The 23,536-nt window shown below is 36.7% G+C and overlaps 1 protein-coding gene across 2 annotated transcripts; it reads left to right on the forward strand.

Annotated features, from left to right (window-relative positions):
* Positions 1 to 544: 544 nt before the first annotated feature.
* PDLIM3 (PDZ and LIM domain 3) lies at positions 545 to 22,347 on the forward strand (the record flags this gene model as incomplete). Of its 2 annotated transcripts, XM_080635690.1 has the most annotated exons (8): positions 545 to 637; positions 7,282 to 7,433; positions 9,251 to 9,335; positions 14,271 to 14,338; positions 17,629 to 17,892; positions 20,348 to 20,475; positions 21,518 to 21,629; positions 22,158 to 22,347. In XM_080635690.1, the coding sequence occupies 8 exons, from the start codon at positions 545 to 547 to the stop codon at positions 22,345 to 22,347; spliced, it is 1,092 nt and encodes a 363-aa protein (XP_080491816.1). The 2 variants fall into 2 exon arrangements, with proteins under 2 accessions (XP_080491816.1, XP_080491817.1); XM_080635691.1 differs by lacking the exons at positions 14,271 to 14,338; positions 17,629 to 17,892 and adding an exon at positions 13,636 to 13,823.
* Positions 22,348 to 23,536: the final 1,189 nt, after the last annotated feature.

Consider the following 23,536-nt stretch of genomic DNA (forward strand, 5'->3'; position numbering starts at 1 on the left):
ATAAACTATCACATTACAAATAAGACAAGATGTAAAACAAGAGCTGGAGAGGGAAATCTCCTTATCAATATTCCTGTTTACATGAAACAAAATCCTGTACAAAGTGAGAGTGCTGCATTACATAGTTGAAACAAGCACCAGCAGTGTAACCAACATGATACCAAATGAGCAACAGGGCTGCTTTAAGAAACTAGACGAACACTACGTCCTGAAGCTTACACATTGTCAGGCTAACGGGAACTCTGAAGCAGCAGATAAAGCTGATGTATTTGTTGTACACTTTCCAGCATTCAGGCTTTATTTGTCAGAGGTTGATACTCCCCTTGGTGGGTGGAGAAGCTGAGGGACTGGCTGACGTCACCCAAAGAGTGGAGATAAAGTGCAGTGCCCGCAGCTGTGGGATGGGTAAAACTTCTTAAGAGGTTCACAGGATCAGCTGCCCTGTCCAGCAGGTGCTCTCCTGACAACACCCTTCCTCCTACAGCTCAGCTCCTCACACAGACCTAAGGGAAACAGAACAGTAACCAAGACAAAACTGCTCACAATGCCACAAAACGTTATCCTCCAAGGACCGGCACCCTGGGGATTCAGGCTCTCAGGAGGAATAGATTTTAACCAACCCTTGATTATAACCAGGGTATGTACTCTTTCCATTTCCTTTCTATGTATTACATGTATTAATTGTTGCAGATTTTTGCCCTTTACTTTCTGGAGTTAAGAGATGCAGACGAAGCTGTGAGTAGATTAGCAAGTAGCTGCTAGTTCTGAGGACAGCCAGCTGAATGTTAACAGCTGTTACAAGTTTTGTGTGATGTTTCTGAGATTGCTTTATTAGTCTAAGACTTTAACTGCATTTCTACTTATGCCTCAAAAATTATATTCAAGGGCCTTGGCAGCAGAAAAACTCTGGTATGATTTCCCCAGGCATTCAGATAAGAAAATTAGTTTTGAGCCTACTAAAGGCCAGACCCCTATTTTATCATTTTCATGGCTAGCCTCTGTGACCACTGGGGCAGAAGACTGCTTGGCAGCAGCTCCCCATGTCTGGAAGTTTGTGCTTTGCAAATTCTGTGACAACTTTGCAAGATTAATCTGACTCTCATTTAATTAAATCAAATTCTGATTATGGCCAGCAAAGGCAACAGCACCTGGTTTTACATATGTAGAGGTTTTCACCTCCATGAATGTGAAATCAGCGAATTATTAGAAAGTTATCCAGTCCTGACTATGAAGGAGAGTTCTTTGGTGTTTCCTGCCATATTTAGAAACAGATAATTTGCCTTACCCTCTAATAAAGAGCAAGAATCCAAGCCTTCATTTTTGCATGGATTTTGAGCTATTAACTGAAATTTATTTAAGAAACCAGCTACTTGACGAATGGAGCATACAAAAGACTGTCAGCTGCCTGCATCTACACACAGATTTACTCAAAAGAAAGGCTATGGATTTTGATAACTTTTGAAAATTGTGTTCAATGCACATCAGACTAGAATTAGCTCTCCTTATATTTTTGGTGCCTTTCAGAACCCCAGAGACACTGAGTGTGTGTTCCCTGAGCCTCCAAATCAACAGTGCCTTTTTTTTAAGCCCTGTACTATGACTCAATATATACACTATGCCTGGTATTAAATAAACGTCAAGAGCCTTGAAGGATGGATACCACTGGTGATGCCTTGCAATAAATATGCTTCTAAAAAAGAGTCTGTAGAAAGTTTAAGGATCAACCTTTCATATATTATACTACTAAAAGCTACTTTCATTTAACCACTTATTTCAGATTTATATATGCATCAAACACTTATTTTAAACAGAAGTAAACAAGAATGCTGTTATTTGACTGTATGTAGCTTCATGACAAATACTCATAGGACACAACAAAACTTTTGGAGAAACAGGAGACAAAAGCATTGAATAAATAGAAAAAAAAAAAATCTCTGGACGTTTTGGGGCCTTCATTACCTTTTATGGGCCTCCAAAAGAAAAACAGTTTCCATTATCTCTAATGAAAAGTATTTCAGTGGTGTCTGGTTTGTATTTTCTTTGTGTTTAGATTAAGTGCAATGAAGTTTAAAACAGCAATAACAAAGGATGTTTCTATAAATGTAACTTTCGAAAGAATAAATTATTTTGCAATTGACTCATACCTACTAAATGCTTTACAAGACATAAACCACTGGTTTCTAGCATAACACAGGAATGCTCAAAATCACATTGCAAGTAGAACTAAGAAAGAAAATATATATATGGAAAAATTGTATGTTTAAGTTTGCTTAGCTCAAGTTCAAGAATATTAACGGTAGATTTGTTGAATGTTTTTGTTGCATCAGCATACAATTACAAGAGTCCCTAACTGAGTATTCATGCAGTACCCCTTAAGAAGTAATGAATTTCACAAGATTCATGTGCCTTTTGGGGGGGGCCTAACTGTTCCTTTCGTAAAAGGTATCACCAACAGCCCATTCACATTTGGCTTACCTGTGCTAGCAAGAAAAAATTATTAGCCATAAAAAAATAAATAGAAATTATTTTTAACACATTTTGAATAAAATAATTGGGCAGGTATTAAGTTTGATTTACTATGGTCCTTGTTGAGCAAGGGGAAGTTTTTACCAGGACTTATCAAGAGAGACAGACAACATAAGAGATTATCATCCACCTGTCTAAAGAACAGATGTCATCTCAAAAACCCATCTGTGATTTCTTCCATTGCTTTGACCATTTCAAGCACATGCAAAAAAACACAAATCACGATTCACTGGGAAAGTAGGAAGAACAGCAAGGGACTAAAAATAAACATATTCAGATTCTATTAGGGTCAGAAATTAATTAACTAGAAATAATGAAAATGTTTCTTGACATCTGTGGAACATTACACAGATACAAAGAAATTACATCAGTGAAACTAATCAAAATCATAGTCTTAATGAAACTGAGTACTTTCAGTTTATTCTGACTAGAAGATACATTTGGGTTAAGCATTTAGAGAAATGCAATCCTAGAATTGAAGTCATATTAAATAAAGCATTACAGGAACTACTGAAACTTGTAGAGGTTAGAGGGAACGGTGAAATATTATCAACTCTAGATTGAAGTTCTGTTTTAATATAAACCTTTGCAAATCAAAATGCAAATATTTATATCAGCTTAATTTTATATTTAGCCACTCTGTCTGCAGACATTGATAACTCCCTTCAGAAAAATCAGAGCCTGAAATACTTATGAAGGTGTGCCATCAGGAGCTGCACCAGTGTATTAACAGATGCAGAGAGGGTTTTTTCAAAGTTTCATAGGAGACATTGCCGTTGTATGGTTAAATAGTTATCTAATCTCTGACAACATCTGAATGCTCAACACATATCCTTGTATCCATCCGAATCTGAGATACCTGGGATACACAAGCAACAGGCGTGCCATATAGACATGTCCTGAAGAGCAAGACAAAAGTTTTCCCAAAGCACAAGTAGCATCTACTTCATGAAGCCAGGTGAGCAAGCAACAAACACTACAGTTATAATACAATTCTGGATTCACAATACACATTTAATGTGTCACTAATAAGTTTCTTAAGAAACTTTTATTACTGAGTTACCCACAACACCAATATTATACCCATGATATGGTATAATCTTGCAATGCACAACCTGGTCCCTTCCTACAAAACATAGGCTGCAGGACTTTTGTCTGCCCCCCTTCTCTGAAGGCAACAGTCGAGATTTCTCCTCTGAAACACTGGGAAGGGAGAAGAGCTGGGACCCAGCCATATTCCTCTTACCCCATCCTAGCAGCAGATCTCCAGCTCTTACCATCAAACCCAGGAAGAGCAGATAAAGGATTATATGAGGGCAGATAGTTCTGCACCCCAGAAGGCCTGGATAAGTAGAGCTCAGCACCCCCATCAAGGTGTTAAGGCCCAGAAGACATCTCAGAATCAGTTCAGGTAAAGAATAGGAAACACAGACTCCTGGCTCTTTGCCTTCTTGTTCCCACCAAAAGACAGTAACTCTATTCCACTATACAGTGTTATCACTGCAGCTGGTGATAATATGCTAAGAAAATCCAAGGGATTGTGCATTATTACCAGCAACACAGAGTGTATTAGGTCATGTAAGTGGCACAGCTGCAAGGAAATGTACCATGCTAGATAGATATGCCACTTTATAAGGCACGATCATCATCTCAGTGCATTACTGCAGTATGCCACAGACATAGCAGATGAATTGTTGTGACATGTAAAAAGCATAATCTACTGAATAATCTATATAAGTGTTATTCAAGTAAGCTTACTCTTGAGAGGGAACCAAGAATGGCTGGGTTTGCCAATTTTGGGTATTACAGCACCAACAGTCACACTCAAGCACCAGGCATTCTGCTGCAGTTTGTCATTCTACACGTGTCCAGAACATGCTACCAAAAGTCAGGAGCTATTCCGGGTTAAAGAGAGAAGCATGATCATATCTTTCCCCCCCCATCTTATTAGAATAATGTAAGTACTCTCAGTGTAGTTCACTTAATTACAGTAAGTTGATAAAGTTTCAGAAAAAGATGATTCTGGGGACATCAGACCTAGAGTTTAGACACAACCTCCTCCATTCTTACCCAAACATGTTATTCAGGCACTTGAACACTTTGTTAAGCATACAAGTCCATTGTTCTGGAAGATGAGGGGATAAAAGCCTCCAGCTAGCTGAAAGTACCCATTTGGAAAGTTTGCCTAACTTGATAACAACTCATACATTGCAGTTTGTTACAGTGAAGTCAAAAGTGAGTTTATATGCTGGAATGCAGAAAAAAGCCCAAACAAACTCCTAAGTTCTTTGAGAATTCAGACTCACCTAACAGAGATGGACAGCTAGAAAGAGAATGACTATTTGTTTGATTTTGCCACTGTTTCAATATTTTTACAGTGCAACACATATATAAAAAAATATTTCTATCTGGCTTTTATGCTGACAGTACTGTCACCTTCAGAAGCAACAAATCTGCCAGATTCACTATAGATGGGTTTCAGAACATACTGGAGGTACACTGGGCAGCTTCCTTTATTCCTCTGCTGGAAAACTGGGAAACACCATAATGGAAGAACATCTCCACAGCATGTTTTCCAGCCCTCCAGTAGCACTTACTTTAACGACTGAGATAGAAAGCACTTGCTTTGGCTTAGAACCCACAGTGAGAAAAATTCTCTCCAGTAGCTTTTTTACTTCATACATGGCAAAGCAGAGAACTGCTCTTGTAAGACTACATGAACATTTTTGTCCTTCACACTGGGATTCATTACTTTGAAATAAGCAGCTAGTTTTATTTTGGATGAATCAACCTGCCCCTTTGTTCCGCTGTTCCAGAACAGCTGAATTCTAGAAGCCCCTGTGATACATCCATTAATTTCATGTTGCTGTCTTGGTCATAAAAGGTCACCTAAGATGGCAATACAACACATAAGGGACCTAAATCCCACTCAGAGACCAAAGAATTGTTTAAATGGTGTGGTAGTATAAGAAGCCACCTGTCTGCAAATAAAGGCCTGCAATCCTAGAACAAGTTTTAGTAGCAGCTAAGATATTGGTCTCTCTACAATAGTTATTTTCAAACAGAACCATGGAATCGTAGAATAGTTAGGGTTGGAAAGGACCTTGAGATCATCAAGTTCCAACCCCCCTGCCATGGACAGGGACACCTCACACTAAACCATGTCACTCAAGGCTCCGTCCAGCCTGGCCTTGAACACCACCAAGGATGGAGCATTCACAACCTCCCTGGGCAACCCATTCCAGTGCCTCACCACCCTCTCAGTAAAGAATTTCTTCCTTGTGTCCAATCTAAACTTCCCCTGTTTAAGTTTTAACCCATTACCCCTTGTCCTGTCACTACAGTCCCTGATGAATAGTCCCTCCCCAGCATCTTTGTAGGCCCCCTTCAGATACTGGAAGGCTGCTATGAGGTCTCCACGCAGCCTTCTCTTCTCCAGGCTGAACAGCCCCAACTTTCTCAGCCTGTCTCCATACAGGAGGTGCTCCTGATCATCCTCATGGCCCTCCTCTGGACTTGTTCCAACAGTTCCATGTCCTTTTTATGTTGAGGACACCAGAACTGCACACAATACTCCAAGTGAGGTCTCATGAGAGCAGAGTAGAGGGGCAGGATCACCTCCTTCCACCTGCTGGTCATGCTCCTTTTGATGCAGCCCAGGATACAGTTGGCTTTCTGGGCTGCGAGCGCACACTGAAGACAGCTCATGTTCAGTTTCTCATCAACCAACACCCCCAAGTCCTTGTCCGCAGGGCTGCTCTGAATCTCTTCACTGCCCAACCTGTAGCTGTGCCTGGGATTGCTCTGACCCAGGTGTAGGACCTTGCACTTGGCATGGTTAAACTTCATCAGGTTGGCATCAGCCCCCCTCACAAGCGTGTCAAGGTCCCTCTGGATGGCATCCCTTCCCTCCGGCGTATCAACCGAACCACACAGCTTGGTGTCATCGGCAAACTTGCTGAGGGTGCACTCAATCCCACTGTCCATGTCACCGACAAAGATGTTGAACAAGACCGGTCCCAATACTGATCCCTGAGGGACACCACTCGTTACTGGTCTCCAGCCGGACATCGAGCCATTGACCACAACTCTTTGCGTGCAGCCATCCAGCCAGTTCATCCAGCGAGTGGTCCATCTATCAAATTGATGTCTCTCCAATTTAGAGACCAGGATTTTAATTATTTTATATTTTAACTATGATGTACAAGATCACCAACAAAAACAAAAAAACAAAACCAGTAATATTTGTCTAATATTTGGACTAATATTTGTCCTTAAATGTGGTAAGAGCACAAGTGGCTACATTATCCAGTCAATGGCACACCATGCACATGAACATTAAGTAGTGCAATTTCTTAACAGTTCTATTCTTCTGCTATCACCTGGAGCTGCAAGGGGAAAATGTAACTATTTTTTCTTCAAGCAAATTACACAATGGCAATTGAGACAGAGGATTCAAAGTTACAGTAACTACAGAAATAAGAGTGGAAACTATGTAATGCAGAAATGTAAAACAATTTCCATTTAATTTGATGGTATGATGACTAAAGCATTTATATGGTGATCTGACAGCAGAACTACAGAGGGTCTGGCAGAAATAAGAACTTGCTTTCTTTGTAAGCATTCATACTGTTTTTCACAGGCCCCTTCCCTCTCTGCTCAAAACACATAGGGAAGCATGGTGAAGTTTATTTTCTCTGTCAATCTTCAGGTGTGCAAAGTGCTCAAGCAATTAATTTCTGCATTTTTTTTCAGATTACACCTGGAAGCAAGGCTTCAGCTGCTAACCTGTGCCCTGGTGATGTTATCATAGCTATTGATGGTCTAGGCACAGAGAACATGACACATAATGATGCCCAGGAGAGAATTAAAGCAGCTGCACATCAGCTTTGTTTGAAAATAGAGAGGTATGTGTACATGTCCACTTACTTCTGAAAGATACTACCTAACCAACTGATTGCACAGTACAACTATTACAAAATGCAACTATTTTAAACAGCTTTAAGAATTTCACAAAACCTTTAAAATCACAAGCACCCAGACCTACCTGACCAACTCTGCATCAGGCAAAGCTACTTAGAAGATGTCTTCATGGGCACAAGAAGAATAGTTTCCCTCAGGCCACTCACCACATTTATTGAGCTGTGAACCGTACCACCTACTACTGCCTCTGCTGATTCCATAAGCTCTATGCTTGCTGTCAGTAAACAAACAGTTCTTCATATTTTGGGGAAACACTAAAACCCTCAACTAGCCACCACTTGTTCAGACACTTCTGCCCTAAACACTCCTTCAGACACAGCTGCTTGTCATTGCCTCCTGCTTCCAATCACAGACAAAGCTCTTAGTACATCCTCCCATTTAAGGAAAGCAACATCAGGTCAGACTTTTATAATGGGTAACAAAGGAGGGGGGTTAAAGCCAGCCTCTTTGGTCACAACATATTTAACCAAATATAGGATTCTCAAAGCAGTGTTAAAACCAAATGAACCATAAAACCCCCTCTTACCTAAACTGCAGGAGTCCAAAAACTTTGTTGTTTCATGTCTAGATTCAATGATCTTAAAGGGCTTTTCCAACCTGTTTTCAACTAAAGCCAGCAGGGAAAACAAGCTAAATCTTCACATCTCCTGAGTTTGCTCAGGCTTTAATCAGAATCACCTAGTGCATATTTTCAGCTGCCTACAATAATGAGGCAGCTCTGACTGACCTGAGGCCCTCAAGGAGGCACAGCACTTTAGGACAGCTGACCACAGTATTCCTTTCCAAATACAAAAGATGGTTTGGAGGTGTTTTTTTGAAAGAAGCATTGTCTAATCACCAAAGCAAACAACACGGTTAAAATGTCCTACAATCAGTTCTAGGTTCTGTTACAGATTGACATATACCATTTAGCAACTCTCTTAGGAAGCAATTTTCAAAATATGGAAAGAATAATTGTGAGTATGAAGTATGCACATATTTGTAAATGCTAAATATTTGTTATTTTTTAGCAAACTGTACTAAATTTGTATTTAACATTAATATTACACTAAAGCTGTCTGCCAAGTTTCACTTTGTCAATGAAACCAGAATTGTAACTGATACTGGCACGTTGTTATCTCTCCCTAAGTGACTGAAAGAATCATCTGTGCAACTTCTATTTACAATTGCACACATAGTTTGCATACTTCCACTGGGGAGTGGGGGAGAATGAGCAAGTGAGTGAGCAGCTGTGTGGTACTTAGTTGCCAGCTGGGCTTAAACCACGACAATTGCACTCCTCCTACATTGAAAAGCAGGCTTTGCTTGGATATAGTGGTCATAAAAAAAGAAACTGATGTTGTTCTGTTCTGGGTTAGAATTATTACTAATATATTCACTTATTTGTGCAAAACAGTCTGAGCACCCAACATTCATTCTATCAACCATTAGAGAAAACAAAACTAGAAATTGTGGTCCCCTTACATCAGAAAGGTACTAGTTTTCCTTTCCCTTTGCATTTAGTAACTACTAACAAATTATTTCCCAGTGCTCACAGTATATATTCTTTTATAGTAAATGCACTTTTTATATATTGTTTACTTACACTTTATATGTCATTGAAGTATTTTTTTGTGTCAAAATAATAAAAAAGCATAGAACAAACTGCATATTTTCAGGCTGCATTACATTTTAGAGGGACATATACAACTAACTGTATAGGAATTCAATTTATTTAAAATCTGCCTTCCTTTCTTTCCAGGGCAGGAACTAAATTATGGTCCCCACAAGTTTCAGAAGATGGCAAAGCACATCCCTTCAAGATAAATTTGGAAGCTGAACCACAGGTATGAATTGTTAAAAGTTACCTAATCATTTCCATTCACCTTTTTATACTCTAAATTATCCTCTTTGTGTTCATTAAAATTATCTGATTAGCACTTCATCCATTATCTACCTGTTTAAGCTAATAAGAACCATCTCAATTCTGATATATATGAACATCTTTTTAAGTGACTGGATGTTTTGGAGTTTTTTTGTCAGCTATAACTGAAACCAAACATTAAAATGTTAGAACACATTCTCATTTTTTCTTTAAAAATGTACATATCACCACTGTTACGTAAAGAAAATATATCCTTTTATTCTAATACAGTTTAAGTTGCTGTAACTTTTTTAGAAATTCTTCATCATACAAGGAAGTTCTTCAACAAGGGATAAATGGCAAGTAGCAAAGCAATACACTCATCACATCACACAAGTCATTTTGATGTAACAGAGAGATCCATTAATGCTGGGTCTCTTCTACACATTTTTATACTGCGCCACAGAACTGGAAGTTACAAATTTGTACAAACCCCATCCACTGGTCAATAAGGAAACCCTTTTCTGCCTCTGACCAGCAAAGTCATGATCTCTGTATACAACCAAACCAAATCCAACAAATTGAAATCCTCCTTTCTTCAAACTCACAGCCAGTCCCTTGTGCAAAGCTATGAGCAGAAGACTCCATATTGTTGAGTTAATTTGCTAGATATGTCTACAACTAGTGCTTTATTCTTCTGTCATTCCTCTTTAACTTACATGAACGTTTGCTGTTCTCTCAAGAGAGGACAGGGAGGAGAATTCTGCTAATCCTGGAAGGCCAGGATCAAAGCAAGTATGTCAAAGTATTTAGTCTATGCTATCCTGGAAAAAAATGTAAGTGCAGATTCTATTTCAAGAAATCCTATGCAATAAATGCTTCCACAAATTCTGTTTTCACAGAGATACTCCAAACACAAATAGAGCATTTCAGTGTTCCAATTCTTTCCCTTCCAATCTAAAAATTTGCATTAAGTGATATAGCAAACTTCATCAGAAATAACGTATTTTCAGTAGTATGAGACAGTATAGTAAAGAAACAAAACTATTTTAAATACATATTTTCATGGGATAGTGAGGATACACATAAACAAAATCACAATTGAACAAATTCACTAAAAAAGCTATAGAGAAAACCATGTAGGCATGTATAATGAGTAATCCCTTTGCATGAAAGCTGCATTCCTAAAAAGGATAGTTACTTAGAAGTAAATCACAAGGTTTCACTAAGTGGTATTTGGCAGACTATTGAAAAGCAGCCTCCATTGAGCAATCAGAAAAACTCTTTTTCCAAGACTAAATAGAAAACTTGTTCATTTTAGTGTATCTCTCCTTTCTTACTAGGAAAATCAGGAGTATTGAATATAAATAGTAGGCCCTAGAAAAGTAGCAATGCTTGTAAACAAACAAGCTTTCTATTTGCAGGCTAATAAGAGAAAGTTATAAATGAACATAAAACTTTTTAAATTGCTCAGCAATTTGGCTACATTTGGCAAAAAAATTCTTACTTTAGCTGTTCTACAGAGGCTTGGAGGTGGTTATGCAAAAAACTGATAAGCAACTAAATACTGTGCCTGCTTGCAGCTATGGAACAAGGAACCTTTACCCTGTAGCAAACTTTTGCATTAGTTTGAGCATCTCCAAAGATTTGTTTAGTGCTATAGGCAATTGTCATAGCACAATGAAAGCTCTCACTACCTTTTCCTTTGAGAAGAGGAAACTGAGGGAACAATTCTAGTAAACAACTTAGAGCAGTAAGTGGCTGGCCGAGAGCTGCTCTTGAAAGCTCTTGGTCATTTCCACATAAAAACAGCCACCTGATTTTGGTAGTCAGGAGCAACCTATATTGTGATGGGTAAATAACAGGCAATAATAGACTACTTGAAGTATTACTAGTACAATCACGTTGTATTTTGTATTAAAGCAATTTAGAACATAAGATTCTCCAAGCATATAATTACAAAGAGAAAATTAAACAATCGAAATGGGAAACTGAATCTTCTAAAATTACTTTTAAAGTTCTTTCTGCTGCATTGTTGATGTAAAACAATACTAAGACCTGTAATTTTTCTGTTACAATTCCTTTAACTTCATCTAAAATCAATTTGTTTCCATTACCAAAATTTCTTGAATTGTTTTTTATTTGGGCTTTTCTTCTCTGCTTCTATCTTTGGCTTTGAACATTTTGTTCAGTGTGACTAGGCTTTTGGCCATGAAAGATATTATACGTTCCTGGAAGATATAAATACACTATACACATAAATAAGTAAAAAAAAACCTATAAAAAAGCCCCAACCCCCTATTCTAAAAAGTGAGTTAGTTTATAGTCTATTACTTAATTCACTTATATAAGACCTACCCTGTCTTCCACAACAGCATTCAGAGATAAAGATTTTAGTCACATGTTACCTCCAAAATGTAAACATTTGTTACTGTCTTAGCAATTATCCCCAAGGAATGCCATCATATGCTCTGTGTTGGATGCATTTCTACAGACTTTGGAGGCTACATTCATTCTATTCCTGATACCTATATCAATGCAAAACGTAGCTAGCCCTGCAAAAAGGACATCAGTCAGGTGGAAAAAAAAATTACGAAATACAGTACTGTTATTCTCAAACTTTCCTGATTAGGAATTTCAACAACCTCCAGTTCTCATTTAGCTTTTGAACTAAAGGAGGACTTTTCACAGATTCAATGAGATCCAATAAACACAAGAGCTGGACTATTTTAAGTGCTGTGTGTTCTGTCACTGACATTTTATATGAGTAGATGAGTTAAAAAAAACCCAGAATTTAAGTCTAACTAATTTCAAATACTTGTTTCACAACTGTTACATTGTAAACATGCTATTACTTCTGTGCTGTTCATTTTTTAAAAAGAAATAAAAAATCAGATGAAATTACAATGTTCACAGTTGCTTTTGTTTGTTTTGTATCATACATGGATTTAAATCAATTTAAAATACTTTGACATTAATACCTTTCATTAAGTAAACGTGATCCTAAACACTAGTAGATTATTTCCATTTACTAATACATTTTGTTAACTGCAACCCAGTTCTATCAGACAGAAAAAAGGAATTGCAAGTAAAATCTTTGTGCTCATTTATTTGATTGCTGCTTTCAGTATCCTCTTACAGTGCAATGCTGCTAAACATTTTCATTTAATAAAATTGCTTTCTACTGTTTGCATTTTCTGGTTGCACGTTCTATATATCCATGACTTTTCTTTAGGTCTGTTCCTAAATGTATTTCTGAAACCACTGTTTTAATTGAAAACAAAGGGCCAATTCACATTCAGATTTTCATGATTCAGCAAAACTGAACAGATATTGTCTGAGAAATGAAATAATGATCTGAGGAACGAATAAAATTCTACAGATGTCAAAAATATGTCCATGCTAATCTGATCTGCTCATATTATCTTAATTTATTATGTGGATTTGAATATTCAAATATCTGTTTTGTTTTTTGGTAATAGGTTGTATTTTTTCTAACTGGAAATTTTTCTAGCAATCCTAAAAGCTAAGGTAGTCTAAAAAAGGCATTTCTGCATCATAAAAACACTGGAGGAAATCATCTGGGCCAACAAAACTGTATTTCAGAAACAAGCATAGGCATAATGATTTTAAATTTAGCCATTTCTGGGGTTTACTTACTTATGATGATTTCATATTGTCTGCAACTTACAGCATCACAATTTTGATGCACAGGTATGCTCCAAAGTATGGAATGAATTCAGAAGAATGTTCTCAATCTGATGTACAATCAAGACTATTTCAGTTAAAAGAAATGTTAAATATTATGCATATTCTAGGCAAGACATTTACAATAAAATTTCATATTTTTGCAAGTCCCTCCATTAGTATGTAACAAAAATGCAGATGCCAGATATTAGCACTGAACTGAAGCAATCAACCTAACTATACATGAAACATTTCTAAAATAAGAACATAAACAGTGCAAAATCTAGACACCAATACAACAGGTTTCTATAATATTCATCCCTCTCATTTCTTCTTAAAGTTGCACACTAATTACAAATGTGGACTGCCTTCTGTTTGCCCTGAGCCGAGAAAAGAACTGTTTCTGAATGTGTATGTTTTAAGTAGCATATAGAAAATTCATGGAAAAATATAGTATGCTTGCATCAGTTAAAAAATAACAAAGTTGCAAGAGTAAAAAATGCAGAGATTAACAATACTGATGTTGTCAGGTTTACTCATTTCTAGCTTTGGTGTGCATTGTAGCTTTGTGTATTTTGTCTGCCTATCATGTACAGGAATTCAAGCCTATTGGTACAGCTCACAACAGAAGGGCCCAGCCTTTTGTTGCAGCAGCAAATATTGATGACAAAAGACAGGTAGTGAGCTCCTCCTATAATTCTCCAATTGGGCTGTATTCATCTGGCAATATTCAAGACGCGCTTCATGGACAACTGAGGGGTCTCATTCCTAACTCATCACAAAAGTGAGTACTGGTATCGACTTATAAAACATGGTCATTTGTGGTATATCACTATCTGTTCTGTTTTCAATTAAAAAGTCCAGCTCTTGCTGTTTTCTCCAATAATCAGGTTTTTATTGATTATCTCAAAAAAATGGTGATGAATGATGAATCAGTGTTTTCCAACACAGTAAACTATCCCTTCAGCTCTGTAGTGGCAATCCTGCAGGTAGCCAAAATTTGCCCTCTATGTCGGGCTGCAACAGCACCTACCATCCTTCTCTCTTATAACCGCACTTTACTCTGAATGTTTCTGAACACATAATGTGATTGTATTTTGAGTACCAGGAATGCACAAACTAAACACAATTATTTCATGGTTACAATTTTAAAACTTTGTTAGCTACTTTTTAAACCAGATATGTGCATTTGTAGGCCAAAAAAGTTATTTTAAACCTTTTTTCTTTACAGGATATGAACTACTTTGAACACAGGCATAATATTCGGCCCAAACCTTTCATAGTCTCAGGCCGAAGCAGGTTATAAATTCTGAGTGCTGTGCTGGATTTGGATGCATGGTGTTATTTTTTTAATGGATACTCACCATTCACATTAATAAAGCATACTGATGCATTTGAAATTTACTTATGGAAGTATATAGCCTAACACTGAAATGAAGGGCAAAAAACCACCCAACAACAAAAACAACCCTGAAATGGCTGATGTACAGAAATCAGACTTGAAATTCAAAATGCTATTTCCAAAAGAAAGCAGGTCAAACTCCAATTTTCATTATATTGGTAAGAAAGAGTCTGAACTAACTGTATTCTTGAACCTGATTCAGCTTACAATGTAACACCAGTTATTGTATACTTACAAATCTGTGGCACTCTGAAATTCTTCTGTCCAAATGCAAACACGTGTAATTTGCTAACTTGCTAAATAAAAGATATGGCTAATTACATAAGGTATCATACAGGCCATTCAGAGTTTTGAAGTTTGCTTTCCAGCAGACCTCTATTCAGAAGGCAACCTAACACAGAGCTAAAACAGAACTATGTGATGCCACAGATATGTCAAGCTTTAAACTGAAAAAAAAGCTTATATATTTATATCCATCATTTTAGTGTAATATTTCTCTATTATAACTGGGGATTAAGTGCCTCGCTATTATTTAAATTATTATATACAAAGAGGAAAAAACAAAGCAAATTCTGTGGCTAAAAATGCAGGGAAACTCAAAAGCACCCAAGTGATGCAACATATTGTGATGCTACCTTTTATCCTTTCTAGCAGTAGCATTTTTTACCAGTGGACTTAGTGATCTCCTTTCCATTCTGACAGTTAAAACAGCCTGCCTTAATTAAAGACTGACAAATTAGACCAGAAAAACAGGACATTTGATTCCTGTGTTGTGTGAGATGAATGACATTCTTCAATCACCTGAGTGATAAAGAGGAGACTGTAGAAGATGGATAGAGCCCCATCCTTCTAAGAACAAAAACTATCAATGTAGAACACCGCTGCAGTAGAGAAAAGGCACCCATCTCTCCTTGCAACCTGACACTGAACAGGATAAATGACTAAAACAATCCTTAGCAAATATGCACAGCCTCTAAATGTAGGCAGCGCTTCCACAGTGTAGATGTACTGTACCAGCTGACTGTTGGACCACTAGGTACCATTTAGAGGTACCTAACTGGATTTATGGAGATTCAAATGAGTATATGAAGTACCTTATTTCCTAGTTCAGAAACCTGAATTAGACATTATTTTCCACGAAAATACGGAAGTAAATGGCCAATTTCCAGCAAGTTATATGGGGAAAAAGCCTGAAAAAATTCTGACAGTGATGCAAGAAGTTTCACAACTTTAGTTGCGCAAGGTCTGTCAGGCGTCCTCGCACCAGAGAAGTCTGTATTTACAAACTGCAGAATCTCTGACACAGGGTATCACTTCTATAAAATCTTGGTTGTCACATTGTTTATCTGCTGCTTTTTCATCAGTCTGGCTTGATATATATCCCCTGCTAAACACAGCAAAACCCAAACCACCACCTTGACTGTAAATATCCCTTTAGGCCAGATAGCTGAGGCTAAATAGGATTCTGACTAAAAGAAGACTTGATTCTGGAATGTGGATTTGAGCTAACAGATTGGACATTGGTCATAATTTTGGACTTCACTCTGGCAAAACTAACTGGAAATTATATTTAATCTATATTTTCTTTATACTTATAGTTTATTCTAACGTTACTTCGGCTGCTCACATCAAGAGTTGTGCTTTTTCTAGCCTTTTCCTGTTATGTTCCATTTACTAACACTATCAGCACTGACAAAACTTACTCTTCTGCAGGATTTAAAGATGGTTTTGATTCTTCTAAAAGAAAAGACCATAAATTTATAAGTTTACTCTGTGTGAAGTTTTTGGCTGGCTCATGCTAAGCAATGATGCAGTACTGTACTTTTGCTTTAAGGCTTGCTTGCCATTTCTGGAATTAGCTTTCTTTTGATACGTCTTTGATGGTAAAGTATGTATTTCTCTCTGTATTTTTGAGAAAGTAGTCCTACACAAGTTCCCCTCTGAATCAAACGGAAAATTCCGGGTCGTGTTCTCCACCTGAGAGTAGCTACTGGGCAGACTACTGTACTATCAGAATATTCTCCCAGCTTTACATGGAATCATTCAGCTTGGAAAGAAATAACCACATCACTGATATGCAGATTGAGGAAAGAAATTAAGCATTTAGCATCTCATAGCTCTGAATACTACCTAAATGGTAACCAATGACTGTGGGAAGCCTGGGTTATGTGCTTTTACACAGCAACAGCAAAGAGGTATCCCATAACAAAGAAAGCTTCTGGAGTGCTATGGAGAAAAGACTGAAGTGTTCAAAATAGTGCCACTGGAAAAGACTTTGAGCTTAATGTTCACATTATTTTACTCATCCTTTTCCAGAGATGTCAAATTTGCGTGCAGGAACTTCAGTAACATCAAGCAGCATTAATATTTCTAAAAAACTGTACACCTTCTTTATTATATATAAATTATACGTAAGATTTACTTCAAAAGCATACCCATTGTTCTTGTGAAGGACCACTTTATGTTCTACTGGAAACACTGTAACTTAGAAATGCAAAAGTAAGCCTGGCTGGTTTAATGTCCTTTCTTCTTTGAAGTGTTCAACAAATATTAAAAAATTTAAATATATCATTAAACTATTTTTAAAATATTAATAAATATCTTCTTATAGGGTTTAAGGAAATAAAGGAAATTACATATTCATTATTTTACACTATTTTATAGTAGTCTCTTCAACTGTGAACTGTGACAGTTGTGAGGTACAGGACTGGAATGATATGGCTAGGATTCTAGTACTGAAGGAATTAATTCAGTCACTGACATGGAGAACCTTTGTTTACTACCTTTTTGTAGATGTTAAGAATTACTCACCTAGAACAAAGAATTTTAGGGAGACTTAATTAATCCTCATTAAAAATGTAAATTAATCTAGCATAAAAAATATAAAGTAATATTATGTACTGAATTATATAATCTATCAAAAAATTTTTGCTATCTTTAAAGAAAATACATGCCAGAATTTTAAGTACTGTTTTATAACTGGCATTGATATTTTTCACAGAAAAATACTTTTCAATGAATACACATACTTTTGCTTTTCTCTATTTTCTATACTTTTGCTTTTCTGTATCTGTTCTATTTATGCTTTTCACTCCTCTGAACATCACTGTATTCCTGTGCTTTTGTCTTTATTCTCTATAATCTGATACGCATTTCACACCCTTCTGTAATGTGGCTATTAACACAGTGGATGCAGCACACCTTCGGGGATTGACTGTGGCAGTGGACGCAGCACTCCCTCTTCAATTAGCACGGTTAGCTCTATCTGCCCCACCGAGCTGAAAGCAGTGTCTAAGATGGCCCCTAACATTCCACTGGAAATGGAACTTCCTGGTGTCAAGATTGTACATGCTCAGTTTAACACACCTATGCAGTTGTACTCAGATGACAATATCATGGAAACACTGCAAGGCCAAGTTTCTACAGCTCTGGGGGAAAACCCCGTAATAAGGTAATTAGAGCAGTATCTTTCATATTTATGAAAATACAAATATAGTATATACAAAAAATCATGATTTTTCTATGAAAATGGGTAAAAGGTTTAGAGACGTTAAGTCATTTAAAGCCATTCAATATTTTCATGCAAGTATTAGTAATTTACAATTTTTAACCCAAAGTATTAAAGGAGTCTTTCAGAATTTACAAATAAATATTTAATAGGAAATAATCTTATATTAGTTGCTAATAAGTGAAACCTGACAATGCCACCTGGACTGTTAGCTGACTGACCACTCCAAATCAAGATTCTGATTTCCGCTCAAATTCAAAACTGTTTATTAAAGTTATCATAATTATTTCATAACCATTTCATAACTTGTTCTTATTAATAAACTATTGTTATTAACTCAGATTTATTTCAGCTGTTGAAATTTAGGTTATGAAGCTTGGGAAATCTTGCAGATGTTTATATTGATCTAGACATTTACCTCCCGTTCAGCAGAACACATTCCGTACGACTAGCTCTTGTCCAAAAAGCCAGAATTGACTATATAGTACTACTAATCCATCTCTGGCTTATGAATTTTATCCACTGCAATGACTAAAAGTCACGCAGGAGCCTTATGTATCTGGGGAACTTGATTATTATACAATAAGTTTTAAAGCACTATTCATTTGTTTCAAGGGACAATTCATCATACACGCTGCTTTATTTTTACTTTTGCATAATAGTAACTTATTTTTCTGTTTTACAACAGTACTTAAGTTAATAATTCATAATATGTATAGTGTAAACTAAAGCTAATTACTAATATTTTGAGTAAGCAATAATCACTGGCACCAATGAGCCTTCTTTAGCACCTTGCAGAATTGGGCTGTTACTAACCATAAATATCACATTTATATAGAAGTATTTAAGTTCAGTTTGAGAACTGACCTTCTACACAGGTTTGAAATGTCTCTTTTGTTGTGGGATTGGTTGTCACTATGTATGCATTTAGAAATATTATCTCGCACCTTTCTGTGTTGCTTTTTGCCTTCTGTATGTAACTGCACTATCATTTGTTTAATGTTTAGAAATACTTTAGTAAAAGAGGAAAGGGTCAAGGGTTTAACTAGCCACTGGTGAGAACTACAGAAACTAAGCTCTTTCTGTTCATTAAAAGCTTGTGAGATTTTCTTCACCAGCTTAAAGACTGCTCAGAGAAATCTATGGATTGATGAAGATGCAAACAATTAACATAAGCAACAGGGGCCACTGCTCAACTGCTGCTGCTCTTACTGGGCCATTTGACAGCTTAGATGCTGCCCTGGGAAACAAAACAAACCATATTAGGCAAAATCCAGCCTACTTCCTTGTGGAATTAGATGCTTATTTCCAGTGGAAATTTACCAAAGGTTTAACAGACTGTAGAAGGCTAGTTGTAACAGGAAATTTAAACTGGACATTTATAGATGATAGAGCAGTGAGGTAACAGACTTCATTGAATTAAATTTGGACTTTTTCAATTAGTTCCAGTAGCAGTTTAAAATTTACAGATGCCGTATATTCAGCCTAATTTCTGCCATTGCATATCGTCATTTACTCTTCCTCTCAACTACTTAGGATATTAGTTAGCATGATCAATTTAAAACAATCAGCACAGCTTAAAACACCACGAAATATTCTCAGTAAAATCTTTGGGTTATGGGTTATTGTAAATTCAACCATCAACCATTGTTTGGACAATAATTTACTTTATATTTTTATCCTAAAATTGGCATTACAAAAAGTAAGCCATGTCCCATTCTATTTAAGAAATAGATTTTCCATTCATCAGTGTTCACCTTACAATGCTTCCTACTGTGCAATACCTATTCCCTTTTTTTTGTCATCTCCAGAAACTAAATAAGTAACAATTATCTCAGCCAAATAATCGCTATATTAACCAGTGATCGAGCCAACTTAGACAAGGAAGAGCACCTTCACATCATGATACTCTCCCAAAAGATTTGTTTGCTTAGGTTTTGGCTGACCTTATATAAAGATACGAGCTGTGATTTTAACAACATTCTTAAGGCCAGCTGCTGTGAAAACGGAACTTCTGGATACCATACCAAAGAGCACCTGGTAATACAGCAGATTATTACAGGAATGCAACTGCTTTGAGGCTAAACACAGGTACCAGCCTATTTACAAATGCTGCTAGAGGCAGAACAGTAATTATGGAAATATTTTCATGAGTTTGTAGATTTATTTTTGTAACAATTGCACAGATTTTTTTTTTTTTTTTTTCCCTCTAGCACTTTTTAGATCAAGAGGAGGCTATATAAAGAACTGTTACCTGGAAGAAAGACTCACTCAGTAGTTGTAGAAATACTTTGTCTTTATGTTTGTTTCCTGAATCATATTCTATGCCTGGTAGATCTATTGCTTTAAGGCTATGTTTGTTAAACTGCTTTATCTGCTCTTCTTCTTTCCAATACAGTGACCCACCTCCCAACTCCGTGCCTCAGTCTGACGTGTACAGGATGCTGCATGCCAACCAGGAGGAGCCCAGTCAACCTCGCCAGTCTGGCTCCTTTAAGGTGCTCCAGAATTTAGTCTCCGAGGAAGGTGATTAATAATGATATATTTTACCTGTTCAAAGCATTTTTAAATGTTTGTGGGAAAGGGGAATCTGAGAGGGAAATCTGAGAGCTCAGAGCTGTAAGAATTTCTGACAGCTCAAGTCATTTTGAATCCTATGGATAGCACATCAGCCTCCTTTTTCCCCATTTGCTTGTATAGCTAGCAATCTCCTGCGTGAATAAAAAGGTGGTGTTAATCACATTTTTCATAATCTCTTAATGTACAAAGTTGGTTTTTACTGAATGATGAAAGTAGCACATGCTCATGACACTAAGAAAGAAAATACTCGTTTTCACATCCAGGAAAAGAGAAATTTAAACCAACTCTTAAAATAAGCTTCACCCATCCGCTCTTCATTCTAAATAAAAATGCAGGAGGACAATATAACTTACAGTCATATTTTCTTCAAATAAAGAAGTCTTTAAAATAACATTACTAAAGGCTGCAAGTTTGTTATATTTACAGTAAAAAATAATATGCAACCCAAATTAATTTAAAAGGTAAATATTTAAAATTTCCATTTTCCTATCTCAGTATTTACCAGAGAAAAGAACACCTAACTATATATGTCATTGTGGGATTTTGCTTGCTATTTGTTGTAGTTTGCTGTAATTTTGTACATATCATGTCACTAATCCTTCTGAATTTGTTGTATGGTTAGTTATATAAATAAGAAGCTTTCTAGTAGTACTTGACTGTGTTACGTTGCTATGTTAAAGCCAAATCCTCCTCCCTCTCCTGCTATAACCAAGACCTACTATCAAAGAATTAGATTATGTCAATGAGACAGAGAGCACTGTATATATAATCATTTCTGTACTTGGTTTTGGGGTACAGCTACACAATACTTTTCCCAATTCCAAAGAGGTAGAATCTTGCCCACTAAACTTGCATAGAGAAACTTCATTGTTTGCTGGTGTAAGTGAAATCCTGTAAATGCATCCAGAAATGTATTTACAGGAAAAGTATTTAACTGCATCAGATGTTTCTGTATTAGCCTGTACATAATGATTGTTTTGGTTCTCAGATGGACGCCCCGTGGGTACAAGAAGTGTGAAAGCACCTGTAACAAAGATACCTACTGCCATGCCTGGTGCCCAGAAAGTGCCCCTCTGTGACAAGTGTGGGAATGGGATTCTGTAAGTTGTTTCTTTTTAGTTTTAGAAAACTCTAGTTCAGACACGTCCTCAAACACCACTGCAGACTACAGGAATGCTTTCCAAGTGATCGTCTTAGTCTCTGCCTACACTAGTAGAAAAATGCTTTTGGAGAACAGAGATATACAAATATATTGTTCCAAATCCCAAGTTATCAACCTGTACCTTAGAACACAGTCACTGAGGAAATGTGGATTTTAGACTCATGTAGTCACCATTTTGACATGTTAGACTGTACTTTCTGTGTTGTAATCAAACTAACATGTTTCTTCAAACTCTAGTTTTCCAATGAACTATGGAACTATGCCATCACCTTTATGGCATTTTATGTCACTTACTCAAATTCAGCTTCCAACCTTAAATTATATAGTAGTTAGCAAAACCACTAGATGGACAAACTAAAAGTCTTAAGATAAATACCTAGAGCTCATTTTGTGTCATACTGTAGTTTCTTCTCATTTTAAGTTCATATGAATTAATTAGGTTTTTATTTTCATTGTTTCCATACAGAGGAACAGTGGTGAAGGCACGTGACAAATACCGGCACCCAGAATGTTTTGTGTGCTCTGACTGCAATCTCAACCTGAAACAAAAAGGCTACTTCTTTGTGGAGGGCCAACTATACTGTGAAGCCCATGCACGAGCTCGCATGAGGCCACCAGAGGGATATGAAGCAGTCACTGTTTACCCCAAATGCTAGTCTTATGTTAACACACAAAGATATGCATGCACACGAAAAGACATTAACAGCTTAGAACTGCAGTACCAGTGTCAGGACTTCTGCCTGATTCCAAAGTAGCAGCTTTTAAACTTCTCTTGTGGGATTCTGAGGCAGGTAGAAGTCCCTATCAGCCAAGATTAGCATATTATACCAGTAAAATTCTGCTAAAATATTGTCTCTGAAGTTACCAATATAACTCAATGAAGTATAAACTAAAACAGCTGCACTGGAATAAAAACAGTGAAACAGCTGAGGTATTACATAATTACATATACAAAGTGCTGTAATCAAGACATTATTTTCAACATAAATCAAGTATCTGTGCAAACACCAAAGCCATCAAAGTGTTACAGGCTGGGCCTTGAGAAATGTAGAAATTTGACAGATCATTAGAAAAGCAGCTATTTTACAGGGATAGTACAAAACAAACAGTTGTTCCTGTCTGCTTCCACCATCTATCATTCAACTACCATTAATGTTTGCCAAAAATAGATTTTTGCTTATTTTGCTTTGAATTGGAGTTATATTGCCTTAATTTTCTGATGCAGCAACTGAGATACGGAAATATCAAGTCATACAATACAATGGCTAGTATAATAAAGACTGTTTAGTGAGAAGCAAAGCAGAAGTTTATGTTGTTTTAATGATTTGCAATGACATCAGCTTTCACATCACTCAGCATAAAACTGTGCTGAGGCATGCGCATACATTTTTGGAAAAAAACCCACACTCTCATAGGAACTGACTGAAAATTGGCATCGCGGTTTTTTTCTTCTCCATCTTTCAATTTCCATAATAGAAACAATGAGGAATATAGTAATTTTATTGCTGCTAAATTAAAACTTGGACAACTTCAAAACCAGAAGTTAATTAAAATACACAAACAACAGATCTTTTCTAAAAAGCCTGGTGAAGGCTTAAGGGGAAAAAAAAAAAAAAAAAGCTGAAAGAATGCAGTTTTTAAATTAATTTCTGAAACTTTTCAAGGGCTGCATTGCTTTTAGGTAGGCACTGGCTACATATACACACCTGACTGACAAACCAAACTTTAGCATTTTCAGAGAGTATCACCACAATTCCTAGTTGATTTATTGGGGTATTTTGAACCCCACTTTAAAAAAGAAGAATCTACACCATTTTCTATCAAGTCTACAAGACCAGTAGAAAT

Source organism: Psittacula echo, assembly GCF_963264785.1.
Source record: "Psittacula echo genome assembly, chromosome: 1".
Taxonomy (NCBI): domain Eukaryota; kingdom Metazoa; phylum Chordata; class Aves; order Psittaciformes; family Psittacidae; genus Psittacula; species Psittacula echo.